We start from the raw sequence: 22387 nt of genomic DNA, 5'->3' as shown, positions 1-22387 counted from the left end.
TCAACACTGAAGCCTTTTCTCCATTTCCTGATTCCTTTCCTCTGCTGGGGAGGGATCACCAGGGATGAAGCAACTGCCAGAATTCACTCCCGGAGAGGGGCTAACTGTAGACCCTTGGCTGGAAAGCACAAGTGGCTGTGTCAATTCTTCCACTTGTCTGAAGCCTCCCCTGTGTTTTACCCATGACAGAAGAAGCCTTTCCCCTCCTTTGGACCACATCAGAACTGGACTCTCTTAGCCAGCTGGTTACCCACATAAACACCCACTGCAATACATCTAGGAAAGGAGAAAATAGAATCACTTTATTTTCAGAATACAGACTAAATGCCAACATAAAATAACGGGTGAGCACACATGAATACAACACTCTGCACTTAAAAACAGCCCACTCTTGCTATGTCTGCTGAATTCATCCTTTGCCATGTGGTGCTCACAGCTCTCCAGTATTGTTTCCAAGAACAGCTGCAGTACTCCCAGGAGCAAGGCTACGTCTACTACGACTCAAAACCCATTCCCAGTCTGCACACAAGCGCTACATTTTCCTGTGTGCCTTGAAATACTAGTTAGGTACAACACTATTTCATCATCTCTGCTCTCAAACTATGTCAGGTCTCCCTGAACACCAAAGCAAGAAGAATTACTTCTACAAGGAGGTAAAACCAGCAAGCTGTAGCAAGGGGAACTCTCCAGAGATGCAGAAGGATGGCACACGGCGCCCTGCGGCACGTGGAAGTGCAGCACAGACACCAGGACAGAAATACTGATGAGCTGTACAAGTGCACATGCACACAATCACCTCTGGAAAGCCCTCCATAATGGGACTCCTTCCTTGCCACATGCCCTTCACAGGAATTTTAAAAAGCCCTTCTCAAATGGAGCCAATTTAAAGCTACCAACACAATCTGGTTCCATGTGCTGGCAGCGGGCATCTTATTGCTTGTAGTGAACTGGAGAACATTTGGATCTGACACAAGAGATTCACCTGCAAAGAACAAAGGTCACCAGTGGCCATTGAGCAGTTTTACCACCTGGTTGTTGCAGCTGGCAATACCCACATCCTCCACACCAACAGCCAGCTACAATACTCTGTGGCTCTAAATATCCTCCAGAGAACAGTCAAGGCCTTCTCTGACTCCTATCTAAATACCCAAGAGCAGTCAGCATAAGAAACCTCCACGTCACAAACTTCATCACCTTCATCTTCACTTGTTCATCTAAACATGGGTGACTCTGGGCTGCAGTGCCTAATGCTCTCAGCACTCAGAAGTCAAGACAAGAGGAGGGGACATTCTTGCAGAGATTTTACACACCCACTACAGCAGAAAGGTCCTCACTGGCTCTCCAGGCTGCCAATGACCTACTCTGCACACGGTGTGAGCCTGACCAGAGTGTTTAAGAATCCAATCCTTACATCTTGCACCTCTGAATGTAAAATTTACAAGTGAGTGCCTTTAAGGTGTAATAAAACAGCTCTTGGCCTTTCTTCCAAGCAAACACTGATCCAAAGGCTCAGTACAAACTCAGTGTTACATGGGAACACCAATCCATCCTAGGACCCCAACCAGACACTGGCAACTGCTTAGCTCTTGAAGTTCCCTGCTGCACAATCACTTTCTTTGCTAACACATCCTGGCCGTAGCTTTGTTTTACAGCCTCTCTGACTAGCTAGACTCTTCAAATCAGTTCTGACTGTAAAATGCTGTCCTTAACTTAGAGAGTATCATAAAACTGTTAGGTTATTTCCTGTCTGCTGCTGCTCCAGGTGCAATGCTACCATAAAACCACACAAAGTGTTCTTCAGCAGGTGATCCAAACCAGCTCTGTTCTCCAACAGCAAACGGGCGAAGGTGGGCTGCAGATTGCCAAGTCTTCAAGCTTTCCATACCATGAAGTGAGGTAGCAACAAGCAGCCTTTAAATCAGCATTGTCTCCATACTTTTCCCCTAGTATTAAATCCCTTTTCCACACAATTTAGCAAGTGAGCTAGAGGTTGCTCTGGAGCAGTGGCAGAAGAAAGGAGATGGTAAATAAATAACGAATGATAAGAACTAGGCCAAGAGTATTGCAAAGTTTTCCTTTTTTGGTACCAGCAAATGAGCACTGCTCGTTTTCAGGTGGAGAGAAATACAAAACACTTCAGTCTCTTTGTGAGCTTAAAGTCCAAGTGACTTCTGCACAATTTGCTTGGCAATTTTGTTGAATTGTTCTCTGTCCTCCCGCCACATCTTGGAGGCGTCGACGTTGGCTCCGCTTTCGTCGTTTGGCTCTGAAACGAGAAAGACTGAGATACAGGGGGGCAGGCAATGGAATGGGACCCTCTGGCTTCCCCAGCAGTGCCTCTGTACTGCCGCTTCCCTGTGTCTTTGACACACCTCTCCCTCTTGGAACTACAGAAACACAGAATCATAGCACGGCAAGGGGTGGAAAAGCCTCTGGAGATCACCGAGTGCAGCCTGCCTGCCAAAGCAGGAGCACCTAGGGCAGGTCACACAGGGACACACTTAGGTGGGGTTTGAAAGTTTCCAGAGAGGGAGACTCCACATCTTCTTTGGGCAGCCTGCTCCAGGGCACTGCAACCCTCACAGCAGTTTCTCCTCACATTGAAGTGGAACCTCCTGTGTACCTGCTGTTCCTCATCCTATCACTGGGTACCACTGAGAAGAGCCTGGCACCTTCATCTTGACACCCACCCCTCAGATATTTATAGACACCCATAAGATCCCCTCTCAGCCTTCTCCTCTCTGGACTAAACAGCCCCAGGTCTCTCAGACTTTCTTCATAGGGGAGAAGTTCCAGTCCCTTAATCATCCTCATAGCCTCCATCAGACTCTCTCCAGCAGATCCCTGTCTCTCTTGAATTGGGAGCCCAGAACTGGACATAGTATTTCAGGTGTGGTCTCACCAGGGCAGAGTAGAGGGAGGGAAGAACCTCCCTAGGCCTGCTGGACACTTTTCTTGATGCACCCCAGGATACCATTGGCCCTCTTGGCCACAAAGACATATTGCTGCAGCACAGATAACTTACACCAGCAAAGAAAATACAGCAGCAGCTGCTGGATTCCTGAACAGTTCTGATCTGAGTGAACACAAGAGAACATCACAGCAAGGCGGAGTTTAAGTAAGAAACAAGTACTAGAGGAAGAAGACTTTCTTTTGTTTATGCTCCAAGCAGTTGAGCCCCACCATGCACATGGAACAACACAATGCCAGTGCTGTCAAGGGGTTTTTCAGCTGCACACTGCTCCCTGCAAAATGTTTTGTCTGAATCTGTGGCTTCACAGACACAAAGCCCTCCCGAGCAGGCCACCCAACAGGCTCCCTCACCCTTTGGGGTGGCTTGTTCTATTAAAAACCAACAGAACACAACCATAGAACCCATAGAATGCTTTCATTCCTGCAACTTCTTTCATGTAAGGATTTCAGAGGGCTTCACAAAGCACGTTGAGCCCCTGTGAACTCTCTCACTTCGTTTGGACAGAGGTAAGCTGAGCCATGGGACTGATCAGCTTTGTGGTCAGCTCAGAGCAGGGCAGCTGCCATGGCATTACACCAAGGCACTAAAACAGAATGGGCTCTGCCCACTTTCCTTCCCACACTAGTCCATGCTCACACCAGCCCAGTTCATGGCAGACAACCTGGGCTCATGTCATTCTTGACACGATGCTGACGGTCTGCCCTCAAACACCAGGACATGTGCAGGTCACCCAGTTTGGTAAGCTTGGGTTTACAGTATCTGCACAGCCAGCAGCCTGAAAGCAGCTCACCAGTGATGGCTTAGACTAATTCCTCCAAAAGCCATGGGGAAAACAGGACACACAGGGTGAGGACAAGAGAGCCCAGGTGACTCCCATGCTAACTAGTACAGGTAAGGCTGCACCACAAACTGAGTTCTTGGAGGCCACAGGGAGCCCAACAAGGTACTGCTGCCTGCACAGCTTCCCAAGAGCAGGTTACTACTCTGAATAGGAAATGGTCCTGCAAAAGAATCTGTGGAATGTTCTTTGATCAACTTTGCTGCTTCTCAACCCTCTCAATTGTGTAAGCTCTTTTATTGTTCACAACTGATTCCAAGGGATATGGCTCTGCCTTTCCTAGGCAGTTCACAATGGCTCTGTCCACTCTGTGGTAAAGGCTCCATCTTCCAGGGAGCTGACCTTGCTGGGTTTGGGCAAAGTCGTTTAAAATGCTGCACAACAAGTTTTTCACCCCACCCCCTACTAAAGAAGCCTTCCTCTGATTCTGATGGCAGAATGGGGAACATTCCCAGGCTGGCAAATAACAAACAGAAATGAAGAGTGCTGGCTTGTGGACTCCAGTTTACCAGACTGGTTAGATCTGCTTGGTAACCCTTCAGCTCCTAAAGTCAAATCCAACACAGGCTGTAGTCAATAGCTTTAAGACATGAAACAGGCTGCCCAGAAAGGTTGTGGAGTCTCCTTCTCTGGAGTCTTTCAAAACCCACCTGGATGTGTTCCTGTATGACCTGCCCTAGCTGATCCTGCACTGGCAGCAGAGCTGGCCTGGCTGGTCTCTAGAGTTGTCTTCCAAACACTAACATTCTATGATTCCGTGAAAGAGCTGAAATGACATCGTAGCAAATACAAAGATGAAGCACAGGTTTTGTGCAGGAGCAGAGGCTCAGCTGAGCCTCGGGGCCCACCTGACCACCATCACCTGCTGGGGTGCTGCTGAGCTGGAAGGCAAGCACTGCAGCTGCTCACAGAGCTGGACAAGCACTGAGTCAGGCTTGCTTTTTGCAACTATTTTCAGAGAACTAGCTGATTAATAAATAAACACTAGGGCTTTAAGAACTGTGGCTGCTGCTAAGCAGATTTAATTGTCCTTTTGCCACTGAAAGCCAGCAGCAAGGAGCAGCTCTAGCTGACTCAGTGACTGCTACCAGAACAGCAATCCTTACCTGCCAGCATGCTAACAACAGACAAGAGGATCTTTTCCACGCTCTGCACGGGACTCCACCGCTCGGCGCTGCTCTCGTATCCCATGGGATCATCCCCAGGAGCATGAAGAATAGAGATGCAAACTCTCCCATCTGGGTAAACTGCACAAGAAGTACAGGCAACAACTGTTATCCAGTGGAAAGGCCCTTCCAGATCTTTACAGATTGCATGGGGTTGGAAAGGACCCTCCAAGGCCATCCTGTCCAACCTCCCTGCAGCCAGCAGGGACTGCAGTCAGCAGGGACACCTCCAACGAGATCAGGCTGCCCTGGGCCTTTGTATGACTGAAGCTAAACCCAGTTTTAAATTTCCTCTTCCAAAGGCAAGAGGACACAAAATCTGGAAGACAAAAGACTAGAAAAAAAATTTCCTTTAAGCAAATCTAACAAAGTTAGGTCAGATCCCTCCCTGCCAGGAGCATGCTGGGAGCACTCCTGTCATTTAATAACCAGTGACAGGCTCCATGGGGAAAAAAACCACCTAAACAACAGGGATGCAGCCTGCTGGAACAAGGCAAGTATTTATGCAGAGATGCATCTCCAAGTAGGCAACCAGTCCTCCTTAAATCTAAGGGTAACAGCCACAGAGCACTGAATGCATGCTGCAGTGCTTCACCAGGCAGCTTATCAAGAATGAAGCAGGCTACTGCAGCAAGGAGGGGCAAGTGGTATCTCAGAAACAGTGCATTTGACATTGTTTTGAACACTACCTTTAGATTTTAGCTTTACTTCAACCACAGTTACAAGTGTTCCTGAAATCATCTTAAAGGCAGTGAAACTGTTGGAATCTTTATGGGAGTGTTTCTGACCAAAAGGCATAGGAGGGATGATGTGATAAAGTGACCCTAAAGCAGAGTAAACATGGCTGGACAGCTGAACACTCCTACTGCACAATCAGGGCTGGGAAGAGAACCACCCTTGATTCATAGAATGGTTTAGGTTGGAAGGGACCTCAAAGATCAAGCTCCAATGCCCCTGCCAAGGACAGGAATGTCTTCCACCAGAGCAGCTTGCTCAAGGACTCATCCAACCTGGCCTTGAATACCTCCAGGGAGAGAACATCCACGACCTCCCTAGGCAACCACCACCCTCACTGTGAAGAATTTCTTCATAATCTCCAGCCTAAATCTCCCCTCTTCCAGCTCAAAGCCATTGCCCCTCATCCCATCACTGTAAGCCCTTGTATAATATCCTTCCCCAGCTCTCCTGTAGCCCCCTTCTGGTACTGAAAGGCTGCTTAAAGATCTCCCTGGAGCCTTCTCTTCTCCAGGCTGAACAGCCTCAACTCTCCCAGCCTGTCCCCATAGGGGAGGTGCTCCAGCCCTCTGATATCTTCATGGCCTCCTCTGTACCCACTGCAGCGTTTCCATGTTGACAAGGATTCCAGCTCTCCTGCCGCAGAAGTTTGGCTTTAAGGTGAACAAGCAACCCCCAAATGTCCTGCTGAATTAGACTCACTGTTTGGGTGGAACATCTCACATGTGAACCTCATCTTCGGAGGACTTAGTGGGTAGTCAAGTGGGAAGCTCAGAATGGCAGGGAAAACCCCGTACTCGAAGCAGGTGTCTTCAGGACCCCTAGAAACAGATACAAAGCTGCTCACCAGGGTTTTAAATAGTTCACAGAATGGTTTGGATTGGAAGGGACCTTACAGATCACCTAGTTCAACCCCTGCCACCATGGGCAGGGACACCTCCCACTAGCCCAGGTTGCTCAAGGCCTCATCCAACCTGGCCTTGAACACATCCAGAGAGGAGGAATCCACAACCTCCCTGGGCAACCTGTTCCAGTGTTTCACTACCCTCACTCTCAAGAATTTCTTCCTAATTTCCCCTTTTGCAGCTCAAAGCCATTGCCCCTCGTCCTGCCACTACAAGCCCTTGTCCAAAGTCCCTCCCCAACTCAGATATAGCCGCCTTCAGGAACTGAAAGGCTGCTCTGAGGTGTCCCTGGAGCTTTCTTTTCTCCAGACTGAACAGCCCCAACTCTCCCAGCCTGTTCCCATAGGGGAGGTTCTCCAGCCCTCCGACTATCTTCATGGTCCTCCTCTGGCCCCACACTAGCTGCTCCATGCCCTTCTTGTGTTGGGGGCACCAGAATCAGCTAGGAGTACTCCAGGTGGGGTCTCAGGAGCACAGAGCAGAGGGGCAGAATCCCCTCCCTCATCCTGCTGCTCACACTGCTTTTTGATGCAGCCCAGCACATGGTTGGCTGCCTGGGCTGCAAGGGCAGGTTGCTGGCTCGTGGTGGATTCTTGTCTAATGAGACACTTGAGGTTTGGGCTGTATCACCTTCTCCAGAAAACAACGAGTTAACACAATCTTAGCCCACACCTCATAAACCTAACTCCAAATATAGGGTTTGGGAGGGAAGGGGGAAATCAAAGCTTGCACACTGAATTACTAGGAAGGTCACAACACTGCTTAATTAGCAGGGTGTGTCTGGATATAATTGGAGTATCTGGCTCCAAGGCATGTCCCAGGGTCTGAGCGTCTGCACGTCAAGAGAAAGCAGAGGCAGGTGTGGGACTCCTGAACCTTTGAAGATACTGCTGTGCTGCACAAGAGAGGGATGTCAAATGCTGCAGGTCAAAAACACTTCATAAAAACCTACAGAGGTCCCAGCTGCCAGCATGGAGCATAACCACACAGAAACACTGATGGCTGGCTGAGGCAAAAATGACAGCAGTGTTCTGCAGAGATAAAAACACAGCTCAGGGACCGTAATTGCTAGGTGCAGGACAGCAGTGTTTCTTTTAAGGTTTTGTTGGGGTTTTTTTAACCCCCTGGAGTGCATGCAGTGTTCTTGTAGAAACATTTCCTTACTGTGTTCATCATCATCTTGTTCAAAGTGCAATCAAGTCGAGAATAGAAAGACAACTACTTTACACTCCCTACGTAAGACAGTTTTTGGTAGTTAAGCAAAAAGAAAGGTTATTAGACATGATTTAGTCACACCTGATGAGCCAGCTGGAAGTTATCACATAAAGGTGAACTCCCCTGATTGGCAAGATCATGAAACAAGCTTCATCACTGAAAAAAACATCTTAGCCAAGGAATCACAGAATGGCAGTGGTTGGAAGGGACCTCTAGGGATCATCGAGTCCAACCCCGCTGCCAGAGCAGGATCACCTAGGGCAGGTCACACAGGAACACACCCAGATGTGTTTCAGCAGTGTGCCCAGGTGGCCACTGGCATCCTGGCCTCTATCAGGAACAGTGTGGCCAGCAGGAGCAGGGAAGTCATTCTGCCCCTGTACTCAGCACTGGTTAGGCCACACCCTGAGTCCTGTGTCCAGTTCTGGGCCCCTCAGTTTAGGAAGGAGGTTGACTTGCTGGAACGAGTCCAGAGAAGGGCAACAAAGCTGGGGAGGGGTTTGGAGCACAAGCCCTATGAGGAGAGGCTGAGGGAGCTGGGGTTGCTTGGCCTGGAGAAGAGAAGGCTCAGGGGAGACCTTATTGCTGTCTACAACTACCTGAAGGGAGGTTGTAGCCTGGTGGGGGTTAGTCTCTTCTCCCAGGCAGCCAGCACTAGAACAAGAGGACATAGTCTCAAGCTGCGCCAGAGGAGGTTTAGGCTGGAGGTTAGGAAGAAGTTCTTCACAGAAAGAGTGATTGGCCATTGGAATGTGCTGCCCAGGGAGGTGGTGGAGTCACCATCCCTGGAGGTGTTTAGGAGGAGACTTGATGGGGTGCTTGGTGCCATGGTTTAGTTGATTGGATGGCGCTGGGTGTTAGGTTGGACGCGATGATCTCGAAGGTCTCTTCCAACCTGGTTTATTCTATTCTACTCTACTCTACTCCATTCTATTCAGATGGGTCTTGAATGTCTCCAGAGAAGGAGACTCCACAAATTCTCTGGACAGCCTGCTTCAGGGCTCTGTCACCCTCACAGCCAAGAAGTTTTACGGCAAATTGACGTACTTAGTACAAAGCTTTTCAAACAGAGGTTACACCGCCTGGGAAAGAAGATTTAGGAACCTATTCAAGCCTCCTCCTCCTTTTCCCAATCCACATTCTCTATGCCAGAAAGAAGATAAAATTCAAGGCTTCCTAACAGCTAAGGCTTCAACTGGTAACCTACAGAAGCAAAAGGAGACCAGCAAAGCCCAAAGCCCTAGAAGGCTCACTCTCCAAACCTCTGGGATTCCAAGAGCCTTGGCTTGTAGATAAATCCAACCAGGACACGATTCCATCCCAAATGCTGACACTGGCAGGTTAAGATCAGAGAAAGGCAACAACACACTGCAGAGAATGAAAGCTAAAAACCACCTCAACCATTTTGTTCCCTTTCTGGCCTTTTCCCTAAATTGAATTGAGTCAGGATTCAGTTGACATCTGAGAGTTAATTGAATGCATTTTTTTTGTTGTTGTTGTCTTCATGGACATGTTAATTCCAGCTGCATTTTAAAAGCTTATTGTTGAACTTCTAAGAGTATGTACATACATGCATTGAAAAGCTGGTGGGTGTCTTATGTTCTGTTTGGAGAGCAAACACATAGCCTTAAGGGCCCTTCTGACAAATATGTTAACCCAACGTGCTCCATTTTAGGCCCTGCATTATGTGACAACATAACTTTTTGTTTCAGCCATTCAGGGCTGCCAGCACCAACTTGAAAGGAATGGTTCAAGTTAACCCAAGGCAGCCTTTGCAACTACAAAACACTCAGGAGGCTGCAGTGTTCGAACTTCATGATATCACCCTCAGCTCAGAAAAGGATCTGGGCAGAGCCAGGGAGGGAAAGAGGGCAGCACCTCTTCAGATCCTTGCAGAGCAGGTGGTGTGATTCCAAAGTCCACCACATTCAAAGCTGCCACGCCTTCTGCTACACTCTTGAGTTGCTATGGTAGCTAAGAGTCCAGGCTACCCTGTACTTGATTGGGGTTCACAGAATCACAGAACGTTAGGGGTTGGAGCTCATCGAGTCCAACCTCACCTACCAAAGCAGGGTCACCTAGGCCAGGTCACACAGGAGTTATGTCCATGGGGGTTTTGAAAGCCACCAGAGGAGGAGACTCCACAATCTCCCTGGGCAGCCTGCTCCAGGGCTCCAGCACCAAGAAATAACCAGATGTGACAGACATCCAGATGAGCAAAGAGCACAGAGCCAACAGGCCAGGTCCCACATGCCAGGGCAGAGAGAGCACTGGCCAGCACTAATGGTGTGCAGGAGAAAGGCACTCATGCTGCACAGGTTTGAAGCCTGTAACTCTAGGAAGCACCTTGTTGTAAATCTGCTCCATCTAAGAACCACAGAACTGCTCTGATTGGAAAAGACCTTCAAGATCACTGTGTCCAACAGTTGTCTAACTCTGCCAAGGCTGGTGCTAAACCATGTCCCTCAGCACCATATTTCTGACTCTATGAAACACCTCCAGGGATGGTGACTCCACCACCTCCCTGGGCAGCACATTCCAATGCCTGACCACTCCTGCAGCAAAGAGGTTTTTCCTAATCTTCAACCTAAAGCTCCCCTGGTGCAACTTGAGTCCTTTCTCTAGTTCCACCACCTGATACTAGGGAGAAGAGATCAACATCCACATCACTCCAACCTGCTTTCAGGTAGCTGTAGAGAGCAGGGAGGTCTCCCCTCAGCCTCCTCCAGCTAAACAGTTCCAGCTCCCTCAGCTGCTCCTCCACAGAGCTGTTCTCCAGACCCTTCACCAGTGTTGTTGCCCTTCTCTGGACAAGCCTCAACCCCTCAGTGTCCTTCTTGGAGTGAGCACTGAGTACAGAGGAACAATCACTGCCCTGGTCCTGCTGGTCACACTGTTTCTGGCTGAGGACAGGATGCTGGTAGCCTCCTTGGCCATCTGGGCACACACTGGCTCATTTTCAGCCCACTGTCAACCAACACTCCCAATTCTTTCTCTACTGGCCAGTATCCAGCCACTTTGCCCCAAGCCTGGAGCCTTTACAGGGTTGCTGTGACCCAAATGCAGGACCCAGAACTTGGTGTTGACCCTCAGCCCACTGGCCTTGACCCATCAATCCAGCCTGGCTAGGTCTCCCTGCAGAGCCTTCCTGCCCTCCAGCAGATCACCACTCCCCTTCAGCCTAGTGTCATCTGCAAATTTACTGTGAAGACTCTTCACAGCTGGCAGTGCCTGCATCCTTTCCTGCACGTGATGCTGCTCTAAAGACTCCCCTAAAGCACTGAGGAGTGGCCATCAGTCCTCCTCCAGCCATTTTATGGCATTGTGTGACTTGTTAGGCAACCAGCCTGCTGAGCTGTGTGAAAGATGCTATGAACTGTGCTGACATCAAACACAGCATCAGAATGAGAAGCTCTGACCTCTGTGAGCACAGAGAAACAGATGGCAGCTATCTGCTAAAACAGGAGGGAAAAGGGCAGCAGTGACAAGGACAATTCATGTGACATCCACAGCTTCAAGAACATTTGTACATGGCTCACTGGTAAAAAGATGCTGGAAAAAGACCAAACCCCACTGTCATCAGATGCTCTAAAGGGGAATTCCATGCAAAACAAAGGCAATATGCCTAATTACAGCCCTAATTACCCTTCTAGACAGGGGGGGTTGATATCTTGACTTCAATTTATCCTCCTTAGTTTTCATGCACTCTTTAGCTCTTAACAACTATGTGGGTTTATGTCCTCTGGTTATAAACTCTCCTAGTAACACACACTTGCATGTGCCAAGCACAGGGAGCCAAACTTGGTCTTGAAACATGAAATTCATGAACCTGCACAACACAAAGCAGCCTGCTGTGCTCAGCAACATGATGGCAAACTACCTTCACATGCTGGGGTTATTCACCATGAGCTGGGGTTATTCACCCTGCTGTAAAGATTCAGCTCTCATAAACACTCTCATCCAGCCACTGTTTGATGTCTCATCAAAAGGGGGCATTTTACATCAGGCTCCAAACCTCCACTCTTCAGCAGGATTGCGTTGGGTTTTCAGGGCTGGATCTGTGGCACTGGCTCTGGGAGCATAAGAAGTGGTTCTCTCTTTCAGGCATGTCAATGCAGCCTTAATGTGGACATGTTTAACATGTATCCAGCAGTGCTGCTGCAGGCAAGAACACCAGAAATACAAATAATCACTACCATTACTTTAAAAGGTGTTATTTCATCTCTGAGCCAAGTTCTTACGTTAAGCTGGGCAACACCACTCTGAACTGATAAATGGGTGAGGCCTCTGCTCTCCTGGGTCTCCTCCTTTCTTGAGGTGTTTGTCATTACATGCACTCCAGCTTTATTGAGGGAGTGAAAAATGTACCCCTTTCTCCTCCACCCAGAACTGCTAGGGTGAGTCCAGAGGAGGCCATGAACACGATCAGAGGGCTGGAGCACCTTCCCTATGGGAACAGGCTGAAAGAGTTGGGGCTGTGGGTCTCTTCTCCCAGGCAACCAGCACCAGAACAAGAGGACACAGTCTCAAGCTGCATCAGGGGAGGTTTAGGCTGGAGGTGAGGAGAAAGTTCTTCACTGAGAGAGTTGTTAGCCATTGGAATGTGCTGCCCAGGGAGGTGGTGGAGTCCTCATCCCTGGAGGTGTTCAAGAGGAGATTGGACGTGGCACTTGGTGCCATGGTCTAGTCATGAAGTCTGTGGTGACAGGTTGGAAGAGACCTCAAAGGTCTCTTCCAACCTTGGTGATACTGTGTTCAGCCTGCAGAAGAGAAGTGTCCAGGGAGACCTTATGGGGAAGCACTTTCCAGTACCTCATGGGGCTATGAGAACTCTGGGGAGGGGCTTTTTATAAGGGTTTGTAGTGACAGGATGAGGGGCAATGGATTGAAGCTTGAGGAAGGTAGATTTAGACTGGAGATCAGGAAGAAATTCTTTACAGTGAGGGTAGTGAGACAGTGAAACAGGTTGCCCAGGGAGGTCATGGCTGCCCCCTCTCTGGAGGTGTTCAAGGCCAGGTTGGACAGGGCCTTGAGCAAGCTGGTCTAGTGGAAGGCATCCCTGCCCATGGCATGGAGGTTGAAACCAGATGATCTTTAAGGTCCCTTCCAACCCAAACCATTCTATGCATCCATGCTACTTACTCACCTTTTCACTGCATCTGCCTGAAACTTTGAGGCCACCTTTAATTTCCTCATCTGCACTTCTGTCATTCCCATAATCTCACACAGCACATTTCAGATTACAAAACAGCCCAGAAGATTATCACAGACAAATACAAACAAGTCATTTAGCTTGCCTTCCAAATGTATGCAAATACTTCTGCTAGTGGAGTTGTGTAAAGAGATGAAAGCAACCAAGCCTGTTTAGGGTAAACATGTTTCCATTGTGCCACAGCTTCAGAATTTAGCAGATCTTAAAATATAACTTTATTATGACACACACACACACAATACAGAAACCAAAATTAGAGCTCCTCCACCTCTCATTTTGTGCTGACAAAGACCTGAAGCTCAACACTCAGCACTTTAAAGGTCTTTCAAGTCTGCAAGCAGCTCCCCTGCTGTTTAGAAGCTCAGTATGGAAAAGTATTTTCTAGGTAACGAATCAAATCCAAAAGTACCTCTGTGCCTGTCCCCTCCATGAAAGCTCCACTCAACCACAAAATCTCCTACATCAGCTACCAACAGGCAGGAATTTCCTTCCACATTCCAAGAAGTGCACTAACTCCTCTGGGATTTCTACATTCCAAGCAGCACACAGCTGTCTGAACAGCAGTTTGGTACTCTATGAAGTGCATGCTTCAGGAAGGTGGTAACTCTCCCACTTGCAGAAAGTGCAAGACACTGCAGCCAAACCCCTTAGTTCAAGCAATAAATTACCCTTTGTTTTACTGATTCACAGAGTGCATTGGGTTGGAAGGGACCCTCAAAGCTCATCCTGTCCAGCCCTGCTGCAGTCAGCAGGGACACCTCTAACCAGCTCAGGCTGCCCAGTGCCACATCCCTGGCCAACCTGTTCCAGTATTTCACCACTCTCACTGTGAAGAACTCCCTCCTGATGCCCAATCTATACCTACTCTGCTCCAGTTTCAAACCACTGCCCCTGGTCCTGTCACCACAAGCCCTTCTGAACAGTCCCTCCCCAGCCTTCCTGCAGGTCCCCTTCTGATATTGCAATACAGCTCTAAGGTCTCCCTGGAGTCTCCTCTTCTCCAGGCTGAACAGCCCCAATTCTTTCAGCCTATCTTTGTAGGAGAGGTGCTCCTCCTCCTGATCATCTTTGTTGCCTCCTCTGGACCTGCTCCAGCAGGTCCCTCTCTCTCCTGTATTGGGGGCCCCAGAGCTGGACACAGTACTCTAGATGAAGTCTCACCAGAGCGGAGCAGAGAGGCAGAATCACCTCACTCCATCTGCTTGCCACACTTCTTTTGATGCAGCCCAGGATGCCACTGGCTTTCTGGGCTGCTAGTGCCCATTGTTGGCCCAAAATACAGCTTCTCATCCACCAGCACCCCCAAGTCCTTTCCTTTTCTGCAGGGCTGCTGTCAGAGCCATCAGCCTGTGTTGATGTTGAGGATTGCCCCAACCTAGGTGAAGGATTTTGTTTTAGGGAACAGAACTAACAAGAAGCATAGCCTGCCCACCACAGGATAAACTGCTGCACAGAACCAGAGGCATTCACCAACTCCTCAGATCAATCAGTAGACAAGCAGGGCTGATCCAAATCTCCATCTACCAAGGCCTAAAATAACTCAGAGGCTCACACTTGCCATAAAGGCTCACCCACACAGCCAGCCTGTGTGGAATGGGTGATGTGCTACAGCTTGGTACACTTTTGTACTGTTGTCTGTGGGATCCCAAGACATCTTGTTTTTCATCCTCAGACAACACACTCCAACCCAGCCAAGATAGGAAAACGCTTCCACCCACGCTGGCTGAGAATCTCCTCAGTCAGCACTTGGTGGCTGCAGTGAAAACCTGTCCAGAGCAGGCATGCTATGAGCAGGGCCACAGCCATCTGCTGATGCCCCTGCTGTCCTCCAGGACCTCTTGGCACTCTCTGAAGGAAAGAAAATCACCAGCTCTTACTAAAGGAACTCTTAAATACAGAGTCTAGATCTACCCTAACAACACAGCAGCACCTTCAAGACTGACTGAGTGGGTTGGAACCAAATACAATTCCCAGTCTGGGTCAGAACCAAAGTTTCCAGTCAGAGGTAGGCCAAGGTTGATGTTATGCAGAACTGACACTGTTTTTCTCTTTTTGTGCTCCTAGCAGCTAATCAGAGCATGCAAGTGCTAACTGCAGATACAAACCAGTATGAACTCACATGATCAGAGCTTCCCACTCAAAGAAGTTCTCTTCATTCATGGGACCTGTTAAGAAAAAAAAGCAAGACACAACTTAGCACTACCTGAACACCAAGCCACAGCTTCACAGTGAAGAAAACCTGCTCAGCTCCTCACCTGCTACAATCCCTTCTGGTGGGTTCAGGGTCAGCTCTGCAAAAACAAACAACAAGGGAGGTTAACACAACCGGCAAAGCCAAGTCCGGCCACAGCTTAGCACAGAGACCCCACGAGCAAACACCCTTGGAGAAAAACACAAGGACACCATGGAAGGAATCATAGAATTCATAAAATGGTAGGGGGCCAAGGGACCTCTGGAGATCAAGTCCAACTCCACTGACCAGGATCACCTAGGGCAGGTCACACAGGAACACATCTGGGTCTTGGATGTCCCCTGAGGAGACTCCACAACCTCTCTGGGCAGCCTGCTCCAGGGCTCCAGCACCTTCACAGCAAGTAAGTTTCTCCTCATGTTGAGGCAGAACCTTCTGTGTTCCAGTTTGTACCCATTGCTTCCTGTCCTATCACTGGACACCACCAAAAAGAGCCTGGCACCATCATCTTGACACCCACCCCTCTGACATTTACAGACATTGTTAAGATCCCCTCTCAGCCTTCTCCTCTCCACACTAAACAGCCCCAGGTCTCAGTCTTCACAGGAGAGATGCTCAAGTCCCTTAATCATCCTTGTAGCTCTCCATGGGACCCTCTCCAGCAGATACCTGTCTCTCTTGAACTGGGGAGCCCAGAACTGGACACATTATTCCAGGTGTGGTCTCACCAGGGCAGAGCAGAGAGGAAGGAAAAACTCCCTAGACCTGCTGGACACACTTTTCTTGATGCACCTTTGGATACTATTGGCCCTCTTGGCCACTTACTGTCCACCAACTGTTTGGACCTGGTGGTTGATAAGGTCCTTCTCCATGGAGCTGCTTTCCAGCAGGATGACCTCCCTAATCTTCTGGCCATGCTTTACTGGGCAAGATTCCACATTCAGAAAGCCCAGCCTCCCACTGCTGAGAATTTAACTTCTTCAGGCCTTTTTCTAGTAAAAATCATCTGGCACTTTGTACTTTTTCAGGCTCTCCAGAACTAGTCTTTCCCAGGGGCAACAATTTCAAACTGAGAAGGAAGGGGGGAAAAAAGCCTCCTTCCACAAAGCATGGGAAACAGTCCCCTCTTGGAGCACTGCAGTATCTCAACAGCCTGAACAGAAAGTGGGTCTTGTTTCCATAACCTCACTGCACCAGTTCACACCTGAGAGCATCTCAATACAAAAGCCAAATGACACAAAGAATTGGAGAAGCAGGAACAAGAAAGGTTTGACAAGAGGCTCTGTTCCTTGAATCCAATCCAACTTCCCCCCCCCTCTGCATGGTGTGGAAAATACAAGTTAAAAAAACCCCAACAAACCAGCAGCAATCCATCAGCCCCTCCCCTTGTGTGCCAAACTGATGTCACTCCCAGTTCATACAACAATCCATACAACATACAACAACATACAACATCAGGGCCTCATTTCAAGCTTGCTGAAGCCCAGCACTCTGTGCACTGATAACATAATAATAATCAGCTTTTCCACCACCTACTGCAAGGACCATCAACTTCCAAAGGCCTGAGAGGTGGAAGCAGCTGCTGAGGCAAAGTTCAGCCATGCACAGGCAACTAGGGACCTGCAGTCTCCTGCAGCTCTGCATCACCCACAGCTCTGAGTGAGACACAGGGCAGCTGGTGGGACCAGTGGCAGGAGATGACACTCTGAGGGTGTCACACCAGAGGAACTGACAGAAATGAGCCCAGCTTGAGGCCTAGATGACTGCCTGTGGAATACTGCAGGTCTGTTAACACCCAAAAAGTTGTTGCAGGCAATGCCACACACATTCTCACACATGGAAACAAGCAGGAACATGGACCCAGGCAACACAGAATCACAGAATGGTTTGGGTTGGAAGGGACCTTAAACATCACCTAGTTCCAAACCCCCTGCCATGGACTAGGCCTCATCCAGCTCAAAGCCATTGCCTCTCATCCTGGCACTACAAGCTCTTGCAAAAAGTCCTTCCCAGCTCTCCTGTACTGCCTTCAGGTACTGGAAGGCAGCTATAAGGTGTCCCCAAAGCCTTCTCTTCTCCAGGCTGAACAGCCCCAACTCTCCCAGCCTGTCCCTCTATGAGGTACTGATGCTGAAGGCTGTTGTATGAATTGGGAATTACACCAGTTTGGCATGTGGGAAGTCACAAACCCATCAATGAGGTGCATGAATAAAGTTGTGTTAAGCTACAGGTAAAAACTGGGGGCAGTGACGTACAAAACAGCACCTGGATTTCCATCTTCAAACAGCTAAGTTGACCACACTTGGAGCACTGCCTGCAATTTTGGTCCCCACTGTATGGAAACAATGTGGACAGGCTAGAAAGTGTACAGAGAAGGGCCAGGAGAATGATCAGAGGACTGGCAGCCCTGCCATGTGAGGAAAGGCTGAGAGCTGGGTTTGTTCAGCCTTGAGAAGGCTCAAGGGAAATCTCATTACCATGTACCAGTACACAAAGGGTGGCTGCCAGAGGGATGGAGACTCCCTTTTTACAGGGACTCCCATGAAAATGGTAAGGGGTGATAGAGACAAGTTACTGCTGGGGAGATTCCCACTGGACTCCAGAAGAAAATGTTTCCCTATGAGAACAGCCAGACATTAGAATCATCTCCCAAGGGAAGCAGTGGAGTCCCCTCTGTTAGAATCATAGTATCAGTCAGGGTTGGAAGGGACCACAGGGATCATCTAGTTCCAACCCCCCTGCCATGGGCAGGGACACCCCACACTAGATCAGGCTGGCCAGGGCCAGGGATCCCCTCCAGGGACAGGGCCCCAACCACCTCCCTGGACAACCCATTCCAGGGCTTCACCACTCTCACATCTTCCTCACATCCAGCCTGAATCTCCCCACCTCCAGCTTCATTTCATTCCCCCTAGTCCTATCACTACCTGAGATCCTGAGAAGTCCTTCCCCAGCCTTCTTGTAGGCCCCCCTCAGATACTGGAAGGCCACAATTAGGTCACCTTTAGGGAGTTTTAAAACTCAGCTTGACAGGGTGCTGGACCAGCTCATTTCAGCTAGGCTATCACCTAGAAAGGTTGGACCAGCTGATCCTTGGGGTCCCTTCCAGCCTGGCACTCTGTGACTCAAAAGCATACTACGGTAGGCTGACAGCAACACTCTTCTGTTGCCATCAACCTTGGCACAGACCTCTCTGACTGAGCTTCAAAGGCAGCAGACTGAAACTCAGTGTTATGGTCTACCACAAAATCCTGATGTTATGGAGCAGGTTTTTCCAGCTTGATAGAGAGTATCTAACAGCTCTTCTGGTGGATGTTTGTAGACAGAGAGAAATGTCTGCAATAACTTTGCTCCATCTTGTGGCTCCCTCTAAGAAAAGCCCTCTGGTATTTCTCACTGTCACATCTGTCTTGTGAGGAAAAGCTGAGAGACATGGGGTTGCTTAGTCTGGAGAAGACTGACAGTGGATCTTATGAATGTCTGTAAACATCTGAAGTAAGGGTGTCAAGGAGAAGGTGCCAGTCTCTTGTCAGTGGTGTCCTGTGGTAGGACACAGACAGCAGAAAGCTTGGCTACTGCACTTCTGGAACTCAGGTTTCCAGAGGTAAAAGAACTGTACAGGTACTTATTGCCAATAACATTATTTTTTCCCACAACATTATGTTGTTTTAGAGTTGGGAAAGTATTTCTAAAGGAAGATCACACGCAAAATGCTACCTGAGCTCATGGTGTTACCCTGGGGAACAATGAAGAGAAGATTCATGTCATGCCTGCCTGCAGCATTACATTAAATTCTCTGTGATGATCTTTAGTAGCACATTTTCCTGCAGAATTCACTCATACAGACCTCAGAGCTTCTCAACCACAAAGGATCAAACCCACCTTTTTGGGGCTATGTGGCTTTAGAGAGTCACAGAATCATTTTGGTTGGGAAAGCTCTCTAAGATCATCGAGTCCAACCATCAACCCACCACCACCATGGCCATTAAATCATGTCCCTAAGTGCCATGGCCACACATTTCTTGAACACCTCCAGGGATGGTGACTCCACCACCTCCCTGGGCAGCCTGTTCCAGTGCCTGATCATTCTTGTAGGAAAGAATTTTTTCCTCATCTCCAACCTGAGCCTCTCCTGGCACAATATCAGGCTGTTCCTCTCACTCCATCACCTGATACTAGGGAGAACAGACCAACACCTCACTCCAAACTCCTTTCAGGGAGTTGTAGAGAGCAATGTAGGAGAACAGATAAAAGCAAAGCCTTTGTGCAGCTGCCTTTCAGGTGAGTGCTTCTAGGGTCACAGCAGAAGAATGCAGGTTTTCAGGCCACGTGGTCTGCATTCCCTACAGTCACAGCAGTAGGGCTGGCAGCTACTGGCCCCAGACCAGCCCTGATCCTCACAAACACCTGCACAACGGCCCAGCCTAGAGACATGTGCTCTGCAGAGCAGCCCAAGAATAAACAGGTATTGGCAGGAAACATGTCTTACACAGGCTGGAGTCTTCAACTAAATGATGGCAAAGCAAGAAACAGCTCCTCAGTCCTGGGCAACCATGGGAGCTCTTTAAAGAACCACCACTTGGAGCCTAAGGCTACTCAGCCCCTAGCAAACACTTTCTCTCCACTCAGAATCCTCGCCTTAAATAAAAGCCAGTGCATCAGAGGCCAAAAGTAACTAGGTAAATAAAATCTAATGAACAAATTGGTTGCCCATAAAAAGGCACCTCTGGATGCCCCATAGGCTCACCAGAGAGTAGGTCACCCAAAGAGGATGTCCAGAGGGACTCAGCCTCCAGCAGCAGATTCCCTGCTCCCCGTGGTGGGGATGACAAAGATGATCTCTTGCCACCCCCTGCACATCACACATCATGCAGAGTTTGAAACAAACAAATCTATTTAGTGGATCAATAAATTTGAGTTTAAATGCTGTTCCTAAAGGCAAAGCTTCTATTAAGGTCTTGATCAACATCTTTAATTATCTTTGAGGTAACAAAGCTCTGCAACTAGGCTTCCAAGGTTGCATTCTGTTCCACCTGGGAAATCTGACTGCAACAACATAAAGAGACTTGGCCACTTGCCCTGGATTCCCAGGCCTCCTTCATGACTAAGCTCCTGTGCCACATCATCCCAGGCGTGCCACCAGAGCATAAACTGCAACTCAAGTGTCACAGAATCACAAGATCACAGCACAGCCCAGGTTGGAAGTGCCCTCAAAAGATCATCTGGTCCAACCTGTCCAGGGGAAAGGAGCCTAGGTGGGACCATCTAGCACCTTATCCAACTGCATCTTGAAAACTTCCAGTGACAGGGACCCTACCACGTCCCTGGGGAGATGCTGACACCGAAGAGTTGTTCTCTCTGCAAAACATTTCTTTCTTATGCGGAGATACCATTTGATACTAGTGTCTGAACAGCTCCTCGGATGACATTTCCAACACATGCCAGCTAGATGTTCCATCGTACTGCAGAAAAGACGTTCGGATACCACAGCGTGTCCCAGCTGAGCCAGCCGGGGCTCACAGCCAGGGTGGCCAGGACTAGTTTCGCAGCCAGGCTCACAGCAGGGAGAAGCAGCTGGCAAAGGGAACCGCTGCCCTCAAAGGCTCCGCTGCCCCCCAAGCCTCTATCCCGTTTGCCTCTGCAGGGACGCAGGGAGAGCTCCGCAGGCCGAGGGGAGCAGACAACGGGGACTAGAAGCCCGCGGCCGGCGGCGCAACAGCGGCCGGGGGAAGGGAGGCCCGCGGCACGGCCTGCCCCGCCGCCGCCCCGGCCGCGGCCGCCGGCTCTTCCGGGAAAGATCCCGTCAGGCGGGGCAGCACCGCGGGCCGAGGGGAAGACGAAGAAGCGCCCGGCCCCGCCGCTCCCCCGACTCACGCTTGTATTCGGCCATCAGCCGCTTGAGCGCCGTCCCCGCCATAACGCGGCCCCGCCGCTGCCTCCGCCGCTTCCGGGGGGAGGGCCAAGGAGAAGGGATCAAACGGCTGGAGCGGCCGCGGCGCCAGCGAGAGCGCACGGCTAGAGCGGCCGCACGGCTGAGGCGGCCGGCCGGCACCACGCCCCTCGGTGGTACGGGCACGGTCCTCCCAGCGCCGGGCGGGGCGGCACGGCCGCGCATGCGCACAGCGGGGGCCGCCCGGCGCAGAGCCGAACGCTGCCTGGACGGGCGGGTGCGTTGGGCTCAAAGACGAGAAACACAGAACCCTTGAGGTTGGAAATGACCTCCAAGATTATCGAGTCCAACCAGCCACTCAACACCACCGCAGGCACTGAACCGTGTCTCTAAGTGCCGTGTCCACACGGTCCTTGGGCAACGCCAGGGAGAGTGACTGCAGCATCTCCCTGTGGGCCTATTCCAGTGCCTGACCTCTCTTGCAGGAAACGAATTGTCCCTAATATCCAAACTAAACCGCCCCTGGTGCAGCTTGAGTTCATTTCCTCTCGTTCTATCACCTGATATGAGGGAGAAGAGACAGCCCACACCTCACTCCAAACTCCAGAGAGCAATGAGTTTTTCCCTCAGCCTTCTCCAGGTTAAACAACCCCAGCTCCATCAGCTGCTCCTCACCAGAGCTGTTCTCCAGACCCTTCACCAGCTTTGTTGCCCCCCTCTCCCGCTCCAGCCCCTCAATGTCTTTCTTGGAGTGAGGGCCCCAAAACCGACCCCAGGACACAAGGTCCTGAGCACATGGGCACAATCACTGCCACAATCACTACCCTGGTCCTGCTAGCCACACTACTGCTGATCCAGGCCAGGATGCTGGTTCTTTTCTGCTGGGCAGTTTCCAGCCCCTCTGCCCCAAGCCTGGAGCATTCTCAGGGTTGTTTTGACTCACATGCAGGGCCTAGTGCTTTGCCTTGTTGAATCTCATCCTGCTGGCCTCTGTCCTGTCCAGGTTCCTCTGCAGAGCCTTCCTTCCCTCCAGCAGATCAGCACTCCTGTCCAGTTTGGCATGACCTGCAAAATGACCTTAAGGAAAAAAGGCTGTGCAAGCATAGAAGGAGGAACTACATCTGCTGGGACAAGGGAGGGAGTTCAAAGTTGTATTGTTGTATTGTTATCCATGGGACAGCAATGTGTCATTGTGGACAAAAAGGCAAAATGACACCCTGGAGTCTATCAAGAAGTGTTTCCAGCAGGTCTAGGGAAGTTT

General features: G+C 49.8%; 1 protein-coding gene across 2 annotated transcripts; it reads right to left on the bottom strand.

Moving 5' to 3' along the window:
• Positions 1 to 277: 277 nt before the first annotated feature.
• Positions 278 to 21237, bottom strand: UBE2G2 (ubiquitin conjugating enzyme E2 G2). Of its 2 annotated transcripts, XM_068164070.1 has the most exons (6): positions 21111 to 21237; positions 15301 to 15336; positions 15165 to 15210; positions 6416 to 6534; positions 4919 to 5059; positions 278 to 2266 (listed from the first exon to the last, which is right to left on the bottom strand). In XM_068164070.1, the coding sequence occupies exons 1-6, from the start codon at positions 21151 to 21153 to the stop codon at positions 2154 to 2156; spliced, it is 498 nt and encodes a 165-aa protein (XP_068020171.1). In that variant the 5' UTR covers positions 21154 to 21237; the 3' UTR covers positions 278 to 2153. The 2 variants fall into 2 exon arrangements, with proteins under 2 accessions (XP_068020171.1, XP_068020172.1); XM_068164071.1 differs by lacking the exons at positions 15165 to 15210; positions 15301 to 15336; positions 21111 to 21237 and adding an exon at positions 11714 to 11798.
• Between the last annotated feature and the right edge of the window lie 1150 nt (positions 21238 to 22387).

The sequence above is a fragment of the Melanerpes formicivorus genome, unplaced genomic scaffold (genome assembly GCF_026170545.1).
Source record: "Melanerpes formicivorus ecotype bairdi unplaced genomic scaffold, bMelFor1.0.p_v2 SCAF_76, whole genome shotgun sequence".
Taxonomy (NCBI): Eukaryota; Metazoa; Chordata; class Aves; order Piciformes; family Picidae; genus Melanerpes; species Melanerpes formicivorus.
This window is presented reverse-complemented; position numbering and strand designations above follow the sequence as displayed.

Bases quoted from the DNA above. Each gene is read 5' to 3' on its own strand.
- UBE2G2 (XM_068164070.1), bottom strand. From the start codon at position 21,153: ATGGCGGGGACGGCGCTCAAGCGGCTGATGGCCGAATACAAGC. The intron at 6,535-15,164 runs GTGAGTTCATAC...ATCTGTTTCTAG, and splicing joins GAGTGGGAAGCTCTGATCAT to GGGTCCTGAAGACACCTGCT. The intron at 5,060-6,415 runs GTGAGTCTAATT...CTTCTTGTGCAG, and splicing joins TGAGATGTTCCACCCAAACA to TTTACCCAGATGGGAGAGTT.